Source organism: Cucurbita pepo, chromosome 2 (genome assembly GCF_057944985.1).
Source record: "Cucurbita pepo subsp. pepo isolate OVF chromosome 2, ASM5794498v1, whole genome shotgun sequence".
Lineage (NCBI taxonomy): Eukaryota > Viridiplantae > Streptophyta > Magnoliopsida > Cucurbitales > Cucurbitaceae > Cucurbita > Cucurbita pepo.
Window position 1 is genome coordinate 10,545,294 of NC_141799.1, and position 18,730 is coordinate 10,564,023.

General features: G+C 39.9%; 1 protein-coding gene across 3 annotated transcripts; it reads right to left on the bottom strand.

Moving 5' to 3' along the window:
• Positions 1-1,359: 1,359 nt before the first annotated feature.
• Positions 1,360-11,067, bottom strand: LOC111787942 (CLP protease regulatory subunit CLPX3, mitochondrial). 3 transcript variants are annotated; one of them, XM_023668046.2, is made up of 15 exons: positions 9,870-11,031; positions 9,433-9,494; positions 9,235-9,335; positions 9,040-9,119; positions 6,861-6,911; positions 5,899-5,973; positions 5,738-5,815; positions 3,947-4,003; positions 3,245-3,315; positions 3,056-3,155; positions 2,793-2,897; positions 2,352-2,414; positions 2,118-2,240; positions 1,877-2,035; positions 1,360-1,704 (listed from the first exon to the last, which is right to left on the bottom strand). In XM_023668046.2, the coding sequence occupies exons 1-15, from the start codon at positions 10,779-10,781 to the stop codon at positions 1,636-1,638; spliced, it is 2,106 nt and encodes a 701-aa protein (XP_023523814.2). In that variant the 5' UTR covers positions 10,782-11,031; the 3' UTR covers positions 1,360-1,635. The 3 variants fall into 3 exon arrangements, 2 of the variants coding, with proteins under 2 accessions (XP_023523814.2, XP_086977622.1); XR_015419917.1 differs by lacking the exon at positions 1,360-1,704 and having other exon boundaries at positions 1,896-2,035; positions 2,118-2,221; positions 9,870-11,061; XM_087121496.1 differs by lacking the exons at positions 1,360-1,704; positions 1,877-2,035; positions 2,118-2,240 and having other exon boundaries at positions 2,353-2,489; positions 9,870-11,067.
• Positions 11,068-18,730: the final 7,663 nt, after the last annotated feature.

An 18,730-nucleotide genomic window follows, 5' to 3' on the forward strand; every position in this document is an offset into this window, starting at 1 on the left:
TAATAGCTTAAGAAATATGAGCGTAACTATCTGACTCTCAATTTGAAGTTAGCAACTATGGTGTTCGCGTTAAAAATATGGTGACATTACATGTACGGTGAAAAGGTAAAGGTATTTACTAGTCATAAGAGCCTCAAGTATCTTATTTACGCAGAAAGAGTTGAAGATGGGACAAACGAGATAGTTGGAGTTCGTAAAGGATTATGATACCAAGATCCTTTATCATCCATGTAAAGCTAACATAGTGGCCGATGTGTTGAGTAGAAAGACAACTCACTCTTCTGGCATGTCATTTTCAATGCTCCAAATCTCTAAAAATTTCACTAGATAGTCATAATCCACATCATTTTGATTTTAGTATGGGTGAAATACCTTCCATAAAGGAAAGAATATTGAGGTATAATATATCTCAACAGAATCCTCCTAAATCCAAGCTTATCGAACTAAGCTTATCCAACTAGGCATTCGTCAATGACCAAAGTAGGTTCATTTCTCTATCTCGTTTCTTGCCTGTTTTTCTCCATCTAATTGCTGCTGTATCTCTCTGTTTCGTGTTCCGTCCCCAAATTATTACTGATTGTTGATGCTGTTGGTTGTGCTTTTACTATTCTTAATATAAGCGATGCTCCATCTTGGAATTGGGTTTCGATCTATCTCTGGAGGTTATGAATGTTGATAAATGGATGGATGATGGCATGCTTAAGTGGTGATCTTCCACCACTTCAGCCTTTGTATTGGATGTTATGTCTATTGTTTCTAGTTTGACTGTGGAGTCTTCTACTGCCTGCTCACTATTTGGCAGTTGTTAAGAACATGGTGTTATCATGAGACTCTTCAAAGATTTGAGGTCTAAGTTTGCCTAATTAGGACATAGATCTTGAACAAAACAAGTACAAAAAAAACACCAACACTTTTTCAAACACATGTTTTGTCTATATGGGTGTTAATAGGGATTTGGACAACTTCCTAGTACTAATTGAAGCTCAAACCTACAAGATACCTGCACCTACTATACCTACTACATTGTGAAGATGTTCATCCTATTATCTTCTTCTTTAACATTTCTCCTAGACGCATATATTGAACAGAAACTTGAAAACCCAAGTTGAGGGGACAATAACATTTCTCATAATCTGCTAGGGGGAAAGGTAAAGGGTTACTCCTGCTGGATCAGAGGAGTCAGTTGAGATTGGCGCCAAGTTGTTTTGGTTAGTGGGACAACACAACTTGGCGTATTATCTTAAGCCTAATAGACAAACATTAGTTCATGGCTCACTTTCTAGTATCACATCAATGATTAAGCAATTGTGTGTGCGTAACACTAATAGACTGTGAATCAAATTGAAAGATCAAAGTAAATAGACAAAATCAAAATTCAAAGACTACCTTTATAATTTAATGCATTTTAGAGATTTGTTTAGACATAGATGATGTTATAGCCTAAATGATGAATGCCTTTTTTCCTTCATCTTCCCTAATACAATGAACTGAACCTGAGGTATGCAGTGTTAGAATGGGGTAATTACACCATATATTATGAATGTATTTTATTGTTTTTTCCCCCAGAAAAACCATAAACCAAAAAAGGGAAAACAAATGTATTTTATAAGAACTATCGTTGTTATCTTGACGTTTTTATATACTCACGGCTCTTGATGGCAGCTCTGTCTCACCTTCCGGCAACTCAATCACCTCCAAATTATCCTACAAACAAATTGTACCATGAGTAAGCCCTTAGATTCATAAGAAGGGCCAAGAGGCTATTATTTTAGGAACAATTAGAAGGGTGAAGGGTAGAATTGAAAAGGGTGTTTGACTTCTTTTTAGAGCAAATCATTTGCCTCAAAATGAAAGCCATATCTGAAAGAAACTGTACCTGTGATTCTTTCAACTTGGTCTCAGCCAGGTAGCGCTCCAACGCTCCATCCCCACGAAGAATTTTCCCTCCATAACTAGCCAAATTTACCGAGCCAACAGACTCTTCATCAACAACAACGGCATCTACTCTATCGTCTCCAGTCTTAACATCTGGAATCTGACATTTGAAAATAAAAATGAGATTACAACAAGGGTATTATAGGACCCCATTGCTACACTGATGATTTCAGCCTCAATACCTCATACATGGCTTCAGTAAGAATGGTTTCAAGTATGGCTCTTAATCCTCTGGCACCAGTATTCTTGTTCATTGCTTTCTGGGCAATCCGTCTCAGCGCTTTCTCTGTGTAATGCAGTTTCACCTGGGAATTTAATGCGGTTCAACTAAGAAGGTCTACTCCACAGTGACAGGAGAGATGCAAAGGGAGAGGGCTTGGTGTAGAAATTGGCTACATCAGAAAGTAAATACTCACTTTATTCATGCTAAACAACTTCTTGTACTGCTTACCAAGAGCGTTCTTCGGTTCAGTGAGGACCTGTTAACAACAGCAGGTCCAAGGAAACTTTCGTACTCATTTTGGTTATAGAAAGAAAACGTCAAAGAGAATCAACTGCATGCATAACGTGCACATTTCATTATTAAGATGAACTATCTATCGGCATCCATGTATGACCAGAAAAATATGCAACACGATGTTTGCTAACTCATGGAAAACGGATTGAGACAGGCAATGGAAGCTTAGGACTATCTTATCTCAATACAGATGCAATGAGGACAATTCAGACAAAATTTCAAATGAACGTAATTGCTAACTAAATAACAAGTTTATTGATATTGAAAGTAGCTACAATCTCTAATAAAATTATCCCTTCGATGTAGTGTCTAGATGAACAACTTTAAACTATTATGATACCTGTACAAGCTGGTCTTCAGTTAAGGCTGATAAGCTAACAAGAATTGGAAAACGCCCAATAAACTCGGGTATGAGGCCATATGCTATAAGATCAGAACTCTCAACCTGAAAAGCACCAAATACAACGTTTACATGAACTTCAAAGGGATTCTGACCATTTTATCATCTCAAAAATAAAGTAATATGCATTGATTATAAATTCAAAACATGTGAAATAAATAAATCAATGCAGAAATTTAATGCCAAAGGGATTTTCTTGTCACCGTTTCCAATAATGATGATGTAACTGCAGCACTTGTTACCCCGCCCATTCTCATGTTAGCACGAACAGGTGCTCCAAAACCAATAGAAGAGTCTTGCCGTCTGATCAGTAACAAAAACCATTTTAGTATTGAGAAAGCACCCATGAACACAGATAAAATGAGAGTAATGGAAAATATTTAATAAACTACCTATCAGAGATTGTCTTTTCTAGATCTACGAACGCTCCACCACATATAAACAAAATATCTTTTGTATCTATCTGCAGATTTTTTCAACTCGGTTAAGAGATAATATCTCAAAGCAATAACCAACATCAAACCCCAGAAAGGGGTTACATGAACCGTAAGTTTAAAAGGTTAGGAACGGGTAAGACGTCTAAGGAAACGATTTATGGTAAAGGGTAACATAACTTCCAGTCCGACAGTACTAAATACAGCAGAGGGAGCCTAGCTGTCCAACCCAAACCAAAAACCTCTAGCAATCAGTGAAATTTCTTCTATCCTATTATATAAAATTATATGTAAAAAAACGAATCCTTCAAGTAACAAACTATGATGACAAGACAAAACATTCAAATTTCTTTAAAGAAGTGAAAGATGCAAATCTTGTTTAGGTAGTTTCCTGGCCAAAAAAAAAAAAAAAAAGGTAGATTGTAATTCTTGAGGTATACATATCCTAGATTGGTCAGGCTCCCAACATTTTAACCATGGCAAACCACAAGGCATCCATTGCCCCAATACCCTTTCTAGGGGCTTTTGGATCTGACAAACTTAAGGTGAGGCTATCCCTTTTTTGAAACCAAACCCACTCAAGTTTGATCAAGGACTTGAGCATTCACCCACACTACAATACACAGTAACATTTGAGAGTGTTTTTTGAGTATATATTACCTGAATGTTATCACCCCGAGGATGCTTCCTTGCCCCCTTCTCAGGAACATTTACTATCTAGACAAAAATTCATACGTGGAATTTAGGATGAAGAAAAAATATAAAGCTAAAACAAGTACAATATGATCCATATTCTTTTTTCTTTTTTCTTTTTTCCATTTTTGGAAATTTAATTACCATTAATCACAGAGATAACAGAACAGAAAACTTAGAATCAACAAGACCAGAAGGGTAGAAATAACCAATGAATCATTTAGATGGAAAAACATGTGGACGGGCTACTCCAATGAGTCTAATAGAGATGCATGAATCTCATTTTCTTATTTGATCATTTGGGTCTTAATGGCAACATAAACAAATTCCAATATTCCATAGTCCTACCGAGTCTCACTAAGCAAGAAGCTATATTAATTTGTTGAAAACTTCCATTAGAAAAGGATTTGGAAAATATAAATTTAACTTTCAGCAGATGTGAAACTATGATATTACTGTATATAAGGTGGAATTTAGAGAACACGCCGTACATACAAATCTGTAATTCTACCACAACATCCTAGAGACATTCCCACTGAACTTGGAAGTATGTAGACTCTAACGAATGTTAGAGGCATTCCTGATCTTTTTGGATTCTACAGAGTTCCTATGGAGAGTAAGGAACCACCTATTCAATTTGGATGGAAAAGTTTTCTGAAATCCATCCAAGATGGTTTGGAAGGTCTTTTCCCTCCCTTTTCGTATATTCATTCAATCAATGAAAATATAGTTTCTTCGGGAAAACAAAAAAATAGACGTTCCTAATTTTGATCTATGCCCTAGGAAGCAAACTACACTAGCCCTCTCATGAGAAAGGGAACACAAGGTCCAAATTAAAGCTCCAAATCCCTATATTGCCACCCATTATTTTAAGTTGTATAGAAAACAGATGCAACGAGGTAACAGAACCTCTTGCCACGATGAATAATATTGTCAAAAAAGAAGTGGAAGAGATCCTAGCTGAGGAATAGGCAAGCCGAAAAGAGATATGCATGAGTTCCTTGTACAGTGGAAGGGGCTCGCTAATGCAGAGATCGATGGGGAACGCGTTGAAGACCTAAAGTCAGTTGCTATTCACACTGTTGAGTTCGAGTAGAGTTGGTTGACGAAGGGGAAGGATGACACAATCATGCTTGTCTAGGGCATGTTGCCCATGGCTGCATGCCCATTCTAAACCCTCTTACTTACTTTCACGGTATACCTATCATTCTAGCGTACATATTGATTTTCCTTGTAATTTTGTAAGCGTATGACTCCTCACCCATTTTGATATTTATACATGGGTAAGGCAATTTGCATCATAATGTATTATAAGGGGTTATGACTAGTTGACAAATTTTCACAACCGAGGTATCAATGTTATTGTCCCTTATCGCTTGCTAGCTTATACTATTTTCTTTTTCAAAATGTTGCCCAAAACTTTCTCTAATTTCGTTTTTTAAAACCACTTTTCAAGAACAGGACAGAAGTTAAATCACAGGCCATTTGTACCACCAGTGACCCAAGTTTTAGTTGGCTAACTTACTTGAGAGTGAGAGCAAGTGTCGCATTGTAAGTCTCGATAGGGTTCAATTGTGACAACAAGCATCTCTAGCTAAATTTTGTGTATCAAATAGTTAACTAATGCCAATACGAAACGATGAAGTACTCGAAAAAGAACAACGAAGTGACAACCAATATGGCATAACAATTTTTTCTTTAACACGTTAAATTGGGAAAAGTAATGCATTGGAAAAGACAAAAGTTTTATGGACTCACGGTTCCTTCTAGCATCTTCAATAATGCCTGTTGAACGCCCTCACCAGAAACATCTCTGCTAATATTTAGACTCTCAGCCTGAGAAATAATAACCAGGTTTACGTTGATATAGTATATCACTATAAAGAAAAGAGATTGACTCAACGAAGAATCATGAAAACCTTCTTTGTTATCTTGTCAACTTCATCAATGTAAATCATCCCTTGCTGAGCTGCTTGTACATTGAATTCTGCTGCCTAAATTAATATAAAATGTACGTCAATTTTAGCTGTTCAGTTAAGAAGTAAGATCTGGATGATTATAAAGAAAACTGGCAGTTCAATGGGGTAAGAGAATAGATAAGCAAGGACCAGATGTCTAGCACTGAGACTGTAATCAAGTCATTCGATCAGTTTAACAAAAACAGGCAAAGAAATGTCACAAATCTATTTCTATATGCGAGAAACTGTATATGATCTTTTGAAATAAAAATAGAAAATATTTTTGCATTAAGTTTTAACCAGCATTGAAATCAAGAGCACCGACACACTTAAACAATCGTAAAACAACATTGATAAAGGCACGAGATTGACTAACGTGAAGCAAATATTTGCCTAATAGAAAGGTGATCACAAAATCCAAATTATTGGTAGTTTCCTATTTAACTACAAATAGAGATATCATTTGGGTATTAGCTTTTTCTCCACAATAACATTTCCCACTTGGGCTGAATTATCTTCATTAATACACCATACTAGCTCTTTGCTAATAGAATGAGATGATGAAAAGATGGTTTGGCCAATTTTTTATTCCTTCATCTTTACAGGGATAGAACAATTTCTTGATCGCAAAGTTTATGAATTAATAAACACCCTTCTTAGAAACTAGCACTCTTTCACCAGTTAATTGTCAAGCATCATATTGATTACATTCTATGGTAAGTTGAACAGCATATATGTTTTTGAAAAATTAAACGATAAAATAATAAAAAGAAAGAAAGAAAAACCAACCATTTTGCAGAAATACGAAACAAATAAATGTACTATTCAAGGCAGAGATGAATGACGTCAAAATTTATACATGACTTGATAAAATCACTTAGATACGAAGTCTTTTTTTAAAGGAAATAAAACATGAAGCTTACAGCAAGTAGCTTGTACAAAATTGATTCAACGTCTTCTCCAACATAACCAGCCTGCAAAATGTTAAAGCATCCTCTCGTAATTATTCAATAACAAACCTTTATTATTTTGGGAAGAAACTAAGATTGTATTGTTAAATAGAAATTAATTATTCGCACTAGTGTTGGAGGCTTGGAGCACATGAAAAATGAGGCAAATTAAAGCAATGTGTCTCTTGCTATCTATAACCAAATTAAAGGATTGCTTCACTCTTATTATCTCACCTCCCTTTTGAGAAAAAAACAACCAAAATGATAAGGCACCCTTTAAAGAAAGCTTTATTATAGAGAAGATGAATGTTTAGACTATCAAGAGAATAAATTCCAAAATATAAGGACTCAACGCTCAAAAGATAATTTTAATTATAGAAAATATGACCAGGAAAATAAAGAGAAGAAATTCCAACAAGGTCTTATCACTCTAACACCAACGATAAGTAAAGAATTTAATTCAATCCCAAGAAACTTCCACATCTTCATACTCATATTTGTAAATCATAACCCTGTTCTATCAGATAACCATCACATTCCCTAACCACATAGTTGAATTTTTCAGATAAAGGAGCAAGTGCAGAAATATACTAATAAAAAACCTCATAGAATGTATATGCATAAGCAGATTAACAACCTAGAGGAGAGAAGAATTATTGCCGAAGGCCCACCAAGGAAGTTACGAAAAGGCCTCCCAGTTGTGAGAGGAATTGAGAAACTTAAGAGAATTCTTATCAACTAAGTTAGAGGAGAAAGACCCTGGAAACCTATCAGAATGACAACTACTAATCCCATTAGGGCATAAGTGTTTCTCAAAAGAAAATATGAAGTAGCCTACAATGGCTATACATTTTCATATTTATATTTGTTTATTTTAAAAGAAAAATAAATAAATTTAAAATAATTTAACTATTATATTTGAATTAAATCCCTAAATAACGCTTTCATCAGCCAGTTACCCCAGAGTAGCAACACATACATCTCCCAAAGGATTTTATGATTGCTTCCACGTAGGGTAGGAAAAAGTAAAGGTATAGAAGACCTTCTACCAATGAAGGAAGAAAGTTCAAGAACTCGGAAGGATTCCCATAACCTCCAAGCAAGGGATATGACGTAAAGAAACGATCGACGGTCTCCATTATTTTCTAAGAATGAGTGGATATATTGAAATTTTTTAGGGATAAACGGTGAAGCTATTGAAATAGACATCGGTGTCTTCTCTTCCTCCAAACAAACCATGTAACCCCAAAACAATCTGGCTTTAGGCACCTCAGGCAACAACCAAGACATATCTCTTCACAAAAGGATCAGAGCACATCAAATTGAATTAGAAGCCCATAAATTGTGATGCGAAGAGAAGTGGACTAATACTGGAAGGTATATTGATGCCATTTGAGCCACAGTACCCAATACCTTAACCATACAGTTCTCTTTTCTTTCTCATTAAATTTCAGCACAAAGTCTACTTCCATTTTGTTTGAAGAATTTCTAAAACTTGTGTTTAAGGTAGGGTCAAGTTTGGTTAATATGTTTTTTTGTTTTTTTAACTCGATACTCCGGACCTAGTAAAGCTACTGGAAATGTCCGATTTTTGAGATAAAAATGTGAAGTTTCCTAACATTTTAAAATCATAATTTCCACCTTCAAATATGGTTTAAAGTAGCGAATCATCAAGTATGGGTACAATAAAGAAATAATATCACAAAGTTAGGACTTAGGGTTTCTCCATCTGATATGAAACCTCTCTCCCATTCTTTACCCTTCAGTTACTGCCCTCTTACCTTGTTGAGTTTCAACCTAAGGACTACCCAACCATCCCAAGAACTGTGCTGCAATTGAGCTACCCCTGGTGTCAATAAAATAAAATACTGTATCAGCAAAGCTGTAAAATGCCGAGAACATTCCTAGCCCCAAAAAACTATGAATTTTTATCAGTGAGGGAAGGCTTGAGTTTAGCTCTCATGAAGAAATGACTCCATTAAGAACTTATGAAGTTGAGGAAGTCCTAAATAGGCAACCTTATTCAAAAAGGAAAAGGAGCATAAGAAGATGGTTAGAACATGCCAGAAATTCATGGTGAACAAATGATCATCATATTTTTATAGTTTTCTACAAATCATTCAGAGGAAAAAATGGAAAGAAAGAAATTCACCTGTGTTAAAGTTGTAGCATCAGTAATGACAAATGGCACATTGACGAATCGAGCTAAAGTCTTTGCAAGTAACGTCTTCCCTATTTTAGGATTTGCAAATTAGAACAGAACTCTTACACATTGTTGATGCTTACTATCATGCCAATGACAACTAGTGTCAGTACAATGAAACTTGATAAGTGTAAGAGGTCATACCAGAGCCTGTTGGACCCATCAGGAGAACATTGCTCTTTTCAAGCTCCACGTTATCATCATCATCTATCATGTCTTGGGTTTCTGATTCAGTTCCTGGCGCGCTACATGAATCCACAACAACAGTAGCAGCTAGTTACTAATGGACACGGACTGAAGGGCAAGATAATTCTTAATGCAAAAGTTGAAGGAAAAACCAACCATTTTTTCAAGGAAGCATGATATATTCGTTTGTAATGGTTATGTACTGCCACAGAAAGTACCTGTGAAAGATAATGAAAGCTATCTTTGAAATTTTACAACAGTTCATAAACTAACAATGCAACAAATCAGAGCACGCTGATATAACTTCTCGCTTGTTGCAACAATCACCTAAATTTTGGATAAAAAGTATGTCTTCAGCACTGCATATCATAGTTTACACTCACTCACTCCTGGTAATCAACGTGCTAGATGGTGGTCAAACTTCAAAGACCAAGAAACTGAAGATATGTAAAAAGAAATTAAAATATGACAAGCAAGATAGCTAGTTTATGAAAGCAACATCACTTGTGAGGCTTTAAACTAAATATGTCCGTTCTTATGCAACCACCAATAACATGCATGCTAATGACAAGTTCATCAGATCATATGCAAACCTTCTTGGCTTTTTCTTGGCCAATAACAAATTTGTCCAAGCCCTTGCAAATCTCTTTAGGAGTGGGTAGATCCTTCCCCAAATTCGATCCTCCCCACTCACTCTTCTTCCCATCACCAGCGCCATTTCCACCCGAACCCGAGATGCTTCCACCAGGACCTGTAGCACGAATGAAGTTCACACCAGGCGCATACGGCGGACCTGGAGGAGAATGCACCGCCAGCCCATTAACGGGAGGCGGTCCAGGAGGCCAATTCTCAGGCGGTTCTCCACCATACAATCTTGCAGTTTCGAAAAACGTGACTCTCAACCTACTACTATTCACATAATTTTCATCTGGAGAACCGGCGATAGCATTTCCTTTACCATCTTTGGTAGTAATTCTTCTTTCTAAGGAATTCTTCGGTTTGGAATTCAAATTGCCGATCGCGATGAAACTGCCCTGTAGAGGAGCGATCTTGTAAGGGCGGAAATAGTAAGCGGTCTTGCAATTGGGACACAAATTAACAGCTTCGTAAGCTTCTTTTCGGTTCGAAGGAGCATCGGAAGAAGATGGAAGAGAAGAAGAAGGGGGATTAAGGGTTGGAAAATGACGGTTGGAGAAGAGAATATCCATATGCTTAGAGCAACGTGGACAATTAGCCTCGGCCCGAATCTTACGGATTGGAGTACTTGTGTTGTAGGACTGTGAATGGAAATCATCAGAACCAGACCCGCCGTTGTCCCATTTATAACGCTCCTGAACGCCGATAAACGATTCCCGGCGGCGATAACTCGAAGCATGAAGATAATTGAGATGGGTCGAAATGGGGCAAATCTGGGTCAAACGGTGACTGTGATTGGAGAAACAGAGCAGCCTTATTGCCCTCAATTTCTTCCATTTGAAAATCGCAGTTCCACCACTTCCAGACATGTACAAATTCGTGTATAATTCAAACGGATAAAGAAATAAGATAGTTCGTCAAGAATCCAGAAGAAATTCAATACAGTACAAGCTCTAAATCTAGAGAACAGAAAGAGAAAGCGAGAGAGAGAGAGAGAGAGAGAAGTAGAGGAAAAAGTGCGCCTAAAATGAAAGAAAACAAACTTCGCGTTAATTTATTGAGAGAGAGAGAAAGGTGAGGAATATTTTAAGATTGAGAGGATGAGAAGGAATGTGGGATTAGAAAACAGCTTCAATCTTTTTTCTCCATGATTTCTGTCTGAATTTTGTACTTTTTTCGTCGAATCTAATAATGAACTGTAACTCTAATTTCTATTAATCCCATCAATCCTAATGTTTCAAATATTGAAAAGTTCCAAACCCATTTCGGATTTTATTTCAAATTTCCATTTGAAACAAAGACTTTCGAGAATCAAAAACAAAAACCCCATTAGAAATCCCACTAATAATCCAAAGACTTTTTTGCATATTATGGCATCGATTCAAATCCTACCTTATTTGAACCAATTAGTTGCGGCAGTGCTTGAACAATGCAGTGTGTCAACTCAATCACCTCAAGCAACTCCAAGGCTTCCTCATTTCTGTTGGTCACTCGCAAACACAGTTGTTGGCCTTCAAGCTGGTCCGCTTCTGTAATGATCACAGCTTATGCTTCTCAGCGCGATCCTAAAGCGGCATTTCTTTTTTGTTTTTACCATGGTCCGCTGAGGAACTGATCGACCCAACCATTTTATCAATCCCCATGTTCTAAAATCTTGCTCTGAGGTTATGGAATCCAATGGAACCCCGTTGTTCAAACGGCCATTGATGACGAGACTCTGTTCGGATATTGGGGTTGCAAAACAGATGTTCGATGAAATGCTTGAGAGAAGTGTAGTGTTTTGGAGGGGCGTGATTTGTGGGTATGCGAGGGTTGGGAAGATTGATAGTGCAATAGCGTTGTTTGGAAGTATGCTGGAGAGGGATGTGGCTGCTTGGAATGATGCTCTGATTGCTGGATTGTTCTGAGAATGGTGTATTTGGCGGAAAGGAGCATGGAATCAAGCCGAATAAGATCACAGTAGCATCTGCAGTATCAGCTTGTGGACATACTGGTATTTCAATATGTTCATCTTGGGTATTTCTCTTCAGATTCGAGGCCATCCTTTGCAATTAGTGATCTAATATTTCAATATGTTCATTTAAGGAGATTACTCTACAAGATTGATGAAGAAACTTGGCTGGAAAATGTGACCCATAATGTGTTAGATAAAAGCAGGAGGTTTCCTTATTTAGCCGTTTTAATTAGTTGATTGAACCATTTGACGTGGTAAAACGGATTACCAACTTTGATTGAATATCTTACTTTCACCCTTTGACGTGGTAAAATACCAACTTTTTTAAGGCCACAGCATAGATTTAGTTAGGATAAGTTGAATAACCGACTTTAATTACCGGCATAAAGGTGGCATTTGAAAGTAGTGGCACAGATTTAGTTGGTCAACTTATTAAGGTGGCCATTGGAAAGAGGTGGCCCAGATTTAGTTCGCGGGATAAATTAATTATTTAAACAGGTGACGAATCTGAGAAAAAAACATCACTTTTTTTTAAGTAAAGTCAAATTCCAATTCTCCCTCCATATTTCCTTGCGTCAGAATCGGTGGTATATCATTGCGGAGGAGCTAACTTTATCAACAGTCAAGTTGAATAGCTCAAGTGGTTAGAGCGTCGACCTAACAACACACAGGTCTCTTAGGTTCAAGTAGAAGAAAATGCAAAGCGCGAAAATACACACATCGTGGTTATGGCCCTAGAGATGTAGAGATCCTGAAAAAAAAAAGGAGTCGACCCGCAATCCGCAATCGAGACACTTTCGGTGGGAGCATCAGCGAGACAGAAATTGAGGCGCACGCGCGGGAAAGATGGTGATCAAAAAAAGGAGTCGACTGATGGTGGGGCCTCTCTTCATGGTTAGTGCATCGATCTTATCCGACGTCCCCAGTTTCGCTTCTAAATCCACAGAGGTGAGGGTAATCGATGACGGCGTAACTGCTCCTCTGGTGAGCGTCAAACCCGATGAAGAGCTCCAGCTGGGGAGCCAATTCAACTAAAGGAGGAGCGAGTGTTCGTTCAGATTCGTGGGACAGTGAAATTCGGCGACGGCTCTGTCGTCGAGATCCCCTACCCAAGGTTATTGTTATCTCTCTCTTGCTTGCTTATATAACGTCTCTTTCTAAAATCTCTCTCTCCTCGTTTTCTAAAACCTTCTTTTAAAACCGAGGCTAAAGGCTCGATCATACGTCGCGTGGCCGTAGGCGACGCAAGAACAAATTGGCTTAGGCTCACTTGTTGTTGGAAAGTGAGTGCCGCACAATCGCTAGTCCGCTGCCTTCAAAAGTGCGATTGTGTCAAGTGTCTCACGTTCTTCTCTTGACTCGCCACTCTCCCTTAATTTCTTCTTGAACAGACAGTAAAGGAGAATTTCTTAATCTTTCTTTCTTCAACACTTGATGAATAAGGAGAAGGCAATCGGTGAGACCGAGTTGTAGAGGTAACTGCTCCTCTGGTGAGCGTCGAACCCGAGGAAGAGCTCCAGCTGGGCGTAGCAAAGGCACCAGCTGGAGAGCCAATTCAACTGAAGGAGGAGTGAGTGTTCGCTCAGATTGGCGAGAGGGATGAGCAGCATGAGCACCGGCGATGGGTCCTCGACACAGGGACAACAAACCATATGACAGGGGCTAGATCTGCGTTCTCCGAGCTTGACTATGGAATTCGCGGGACAGTGAAATTCGGCGACGGCTCTATCGTCGAGATCAAAGGGCGCGGCACCATCCTGTTCATCAGCAAGCGAGGCGAGCACCGCAAGCTGACCAGCGTCTACTTCATCCCGAGGCTCAAGGCTAACCTTGTGAGCCTGGGTCAACTCGATGAGGCTGGCTGCTTCATTTCCATCGATTGCGGGCTACTCAAAATCTGTGATGATCGACGACGGCTGCTCACGCAAGTTCGGCGCACAACAAACCGTCTTTACATCCTGGAGTTGGAGATAGAGCAACCCGTCAGCCTCTCAGCCAAGACCGAAGAGGTATCTTGGAGGTGGCACGCAAGGTACGGGCACTTAAACTTTCCTGCTCTACAGAAATTACACAAGGAGGAGATGGTGCACGGTTTGCCGGCAATCAAAGGCGTGAACAAGCTGTGCTACGGGTGCCTCATCGACAAACAGTGGCGCACCCCATTTCCGTCTCAGGCATCCTACCGCGTGGTGAACCATTGGAGCTCGTGAACGGCGATATCTGTGGGCCCATCAAGCCGGCGACCCCAGGCGGTAAGACCCTCTTTCTCCTACTGGTCGATGACAAAAGCTGCTTCATGTGGCTGATCCTGCTGCAAGCGAAAAGTGAGGCGGCAGAGGCGGTTAAGCGCATTCAAGCGCGAGCGGAGGCCGAATGCGGGAAGAAGATGCGAGTGCTGCACACAGACCGAGGTGGAGAATTCACCTCGACAAGTTTTGGTAAGTACTGCGACGAGTTCGGCATACAACGGCACCTAACGGTGCCCTACTCCCCCCAACAGAACGGAGTGGTGGAGCGCCAAAATCAGACCATCGTCGGGATAACAAGGTCTTTGCTGATGACGGTTGGGATGCCTGGGAGATTCTGGGAGAGGCGGTAATTGTTAGGATCGCACAACAACGCACACGCTCGATCTAGATGAACACAAAGAACAGGATAGAGAAAATTGCAAGGAGAACTCTGGCTAAAAGGATTTTTTATTGATGACTTCAGGTATGTACAACAAGAGAGAGGACAGAGAATAGAAAGTACATTTTCAAAGCTCTACCAGACGAGATATATATATGGTTTAGTTTACTATATATAGCTTTACCAGATTTAGCCATCTACTATATATAGCTATTTACCATATATAGCTTTATCGGATATAGCTTTACCATATATAGCTTTACTATATATAGCTTTACCAAATATAGTTTTACCGGATATAACCGTTGACCAAGCTATAAATAAGGAGCAGGCTCCATAACCTAACAATTCTCCCACTTGGAGACTGATCCAGTCAACTAAGAATTTCATTCTCAAACGATCACTGCACCATACCAATTAAGGCTTTGCATAACCTAAATTTTCCAACATCAACACATTTTGTCAACATGTCCGCTGGATTCTTTGCGCCTCTATCTTCTCCAAACACATATCGCCTTCTTCCACTAACCTGCGAGTGAAGTGGTATCGTCTTCTAATGTGTTTTGTCCTTGAATGATAGACTGGGTTTTTCACCAACTGTATGACACTCTGACTATCTGTATAAAGGATCTTCTTGCACTGCTTCCTATCTAATTCTTCTAGATAGTCTGTCATCCATATCATCTCCTTTCCAGCTTCAACTATTGCCACGTACTCTGCTTCAGTAGAAGAAAGAGCAACGCATTTCTGAAGCTTGGACATCCAACTCACTACTGTTCCATCTATAGTGTAGATATATCCAGATGTGCTCTTACTAGAGTCTACATCTCCACTCAGATCAGCATCCACAAAACCTTGCAAAACTACTTTGCCATTGCCATAACAAAGTGAAGTATTGGATGTACCTCTCAGATATCTTAGAAGCCACTTCACAGCTTCCCAATGTTCTTTCCTTGGATTTGCCATGTACTTGCTAACAACTCCCATTACATGTGTTATGTCAGGTCTAGTGCAGACCATAGCATACATCAAACTCCCAACTGCAGAAGCGTACGGAACTGATGTCATGTGCTCACGTTCCTCAACTGTCTTGGGAGATTGCCCCTTTGACAGTTTAATATGATTTGCCAAGGGGGTAGTCCTGGGTTTAGCATCATTCATCTTGAATTTGGACAACACCTTCTCAATGTACTACTCTTGGGATAGATTTAATGTACCAGCAGATCTATCTCGAGAAATCCTCATCCCAAGAATATGCTTCGCTGCGCCCAAATCTTTCATCTCAAATACTGAAGACAAGCTTGCCTTCAAGTGGTTTATCTCCCTCATACTTGATTCAGCAATTAGTATATCATCCACATACAGGAGTAGAAACACATAAGAATCAGTGGATTCTTTGAGGTAGCAACACTGATCCTTTTCACTCCTGTGGAAACCACTCTTGCACATGAAGAAGTCAAACTTCTTGTACCATTGTCTCGGTGCTTGTTTCAGTCCATACAAGCTCTTATTGAGCTTACACACCATGTGCTCCTTGCCTGGAGCTGCAAACCCTTCTGGTTGTTGCATATAGATCTCCTTATCTAGATCTCCATGTAAAAACGCCGTTTTTACATCCATTTACTCAAGGTGCAAATTCTCCGATGCAACAATACTCAGCAGAATTCGGATTGTAGTTAATTTCACAACTGGAGAAAAGATCTCAGCATAATCAATGCCTTTTCTTTGTGAATATCCTTTAACTACTAACCGAGCCTTAAACCTCCTTCTGCCATTTGGTTCAACCTTGATTTTGAACACCCATTTGTTCAACAGAGTTCTCTTTCCTGTAGGCAGCTCAATCAGCACCCACGTATTATTCCTTTCAAGTGAGCTCATCTCATCATCCATGGCTTGCTCCCACTTTGTTGAATCTTCCACTTGTAGGGCCTCATCAAATCGAAACGTCGGATTTCCGAACTTCTCCAGATCCGAGAGTGTGAGGCCTTCACAAACCAAATCAATACCAAAAATGGAGTTAGGGGGAGGAAGAGACTCGAGAATGGAGGAAAAATGAGGGAAAAAAGACGTCGAAACGACGTTATGAGGAGAGAGAAAAGTTGCCGGAAAAATGCGCAGGCAACCAGGTGAAGAAGACGAAGTCTGACCCGAGGGCCGGATCTTGCAACCCGAACCAAACCCAATCACCTTAGGTCAGCCCAGTACCCAACGGTTCCCGCGACCCAGTCACTTCAGCCAAAAACGCGTAAGCCCAGTTACAGCCCAGCCCACCTGCACTTTTCCTTCAGCCTGGGCCGGCCTGTCACCTCGAACGTCCCGCCACCTGCGAACAACCCAAAATCCGCGAGCGATTCAATAACCTGCGCCTCGACCCGAGACCGCTACACACGCGTCGCCCTCTAGTTGTGCCATGTGGCACGTCTGCAGTGCGGCTCCCCTCAGCTCCGGCGGCTTAATCGGCTCGGCAGCGGCTTCTCGGCTCCAGTGGCTTATTCGGCTCGAGAAACCTATTTTCAGCCCATTTTTCATCGTTTCGACCCTCTCGGACTTGGCTTCGGCCCTGTTTAAGGTAAAATAGATTATTTTAAGATCGTATTTCACAAATTCAAGTTGGAAATTAATTATGTTTGTGAAATACTAACGAAGGAGATGAATGAACCAATAGGAACCAACCACCAACGGAAGCGTAGAACATTCACAAGGAGCTAGGAGCTTACGTTTATATTCTAGGGAGTACTTCGGCTAAGGCATACCAAGTAAGTGGCTTACCCGTCGTAGGTTACGCGTTATTTGTTGTATGTTGGCACATGCCTGTGGATTTGCACGTGTGATTAAGTTGTATGCTAGATTATTGTGCTTAAGTACGTAGTCATGTGAACGTGAATGTATGCTATGTATGCTATTTAGTCTGATGTGATGTGTAATGCATGTGATGATATATTGTTCTTGAATGGTTATGGCATGATTGTATGGAATGTTTGAATGTAAACAGCATGAATTGTATGACATGAAATACGGTAAACTGTCTGGAATCATAACCCCGATAGGAATATGTATGAAATGTAAATTGAAAATGAAAATGACATGAAGCATGGAACGTGACAGGGGGTTATGTTCATTAATGATAAATGTAGAAATAGTGGGGACCTCATGCATTATATGTGTTCATGCATCTGTGGAGATACCCCTATCCCATCACGAGGGTGCGGACGCATACATCCAATGGCAGGACAACGATCGTTATGCTTTGCATAACACTGCCATGACGGTTACTAGTTTTAACGGGTCCCGGCATAAGGGGCTCCCAGAGTATGCCCACCGAATAATGAAAGTGTAGTGAGCCCATACTCGCACGTATGGGCTGTGTGTAGAGTATATGGTACACGTCCACAATTACCCGTTAGGACAGCACCGTAGGGGAAACGAAACAAAACGAAAGATAGGTCCCATCATTTCATTGCATGTGATTGTTGCATAACCCTGATAGGGTGTCACTTACTGAGTATTCTAGAAATACTCAAGCCTCGTGCTACTTTACTTTTTCAGATAAGGGCAAAGCACCCATGTGACATCGACGGCGGCATTGTACACCTCGAGACCGTGGCACATGCATAGGGCAGTTATTTTTCCATTTCATAGTCTAGGTTGAATTCGGTTTGCATCATTAGTATAGGTTGAATTGTATTTGCATAATAAACCATAGGGTAGTATAAGACATTACTTCAGTTTCGTTCCTTTTCCTTTATTTCAATAATGTTCTTTTCCTTTCTTTCCCTTGTAATCATTTTCTCTTTCACGAGGTAATAAAAGACGAGTGTAAGTCGCATTTATGAACAGCGCCCATTTAATGTAAATTATGCATTTCAAGGTATAGTAATGATCTTAGATTAAATAGGTAAAATTTAGGGTCGCTACACCTGGTACAACAAGAAGCCAGTGGTACACCATCTCCGAGTATTCGGTTGCGTTGCATACATGAAGGTAGCGCGTCCCCACCTCGCCAAGCTCGATCCCAGGGGGTTGAAAGTCGTCTTCATCGGCTACGAACCCGGGAGCAAGGCGTACAGACTCTATGATCCTGCGAGGAGGCGAGCTCACATGTCTCGCGACGTCATCTTCGACAAAAGCACCTTCTGGCAATGGAACGACGTGATCAAGGCAGACCACAACCCAAATCAATTCACGATGGAGTACCTCGTCACCGAGCCGCAAGAAGGAGGAGCCCAGCATCAGGAA

What these genes read in the sequence shown, in the direction of transcription:
- LOC111787942 (XM_023668046.2), bottom strand. Translation starts at nt 10,781, where the DNA reads ATGTCTGGAAGTGGTGGAACTGCGATTTTCAAATGGAAGAAATTGAGG. An exon ending in TTTTGTACAAGCTACTTGCT is followed by an intron (nt 5,974 to 6,860) that starts GTAAGCTTCATG and finishes ATATTAATTTAG; the next exon opens with GCAGCAGAATTCAATGTACA. An exon ending in CCAAGTTGAAAGAATCACAG is followed by an intron (nt 1,705 to 1,876) that starts GTACAGTTTCTT and finishes ATTTGTTTGTAG; the next exon opens with GATAATTTGGAGGTGATTGA.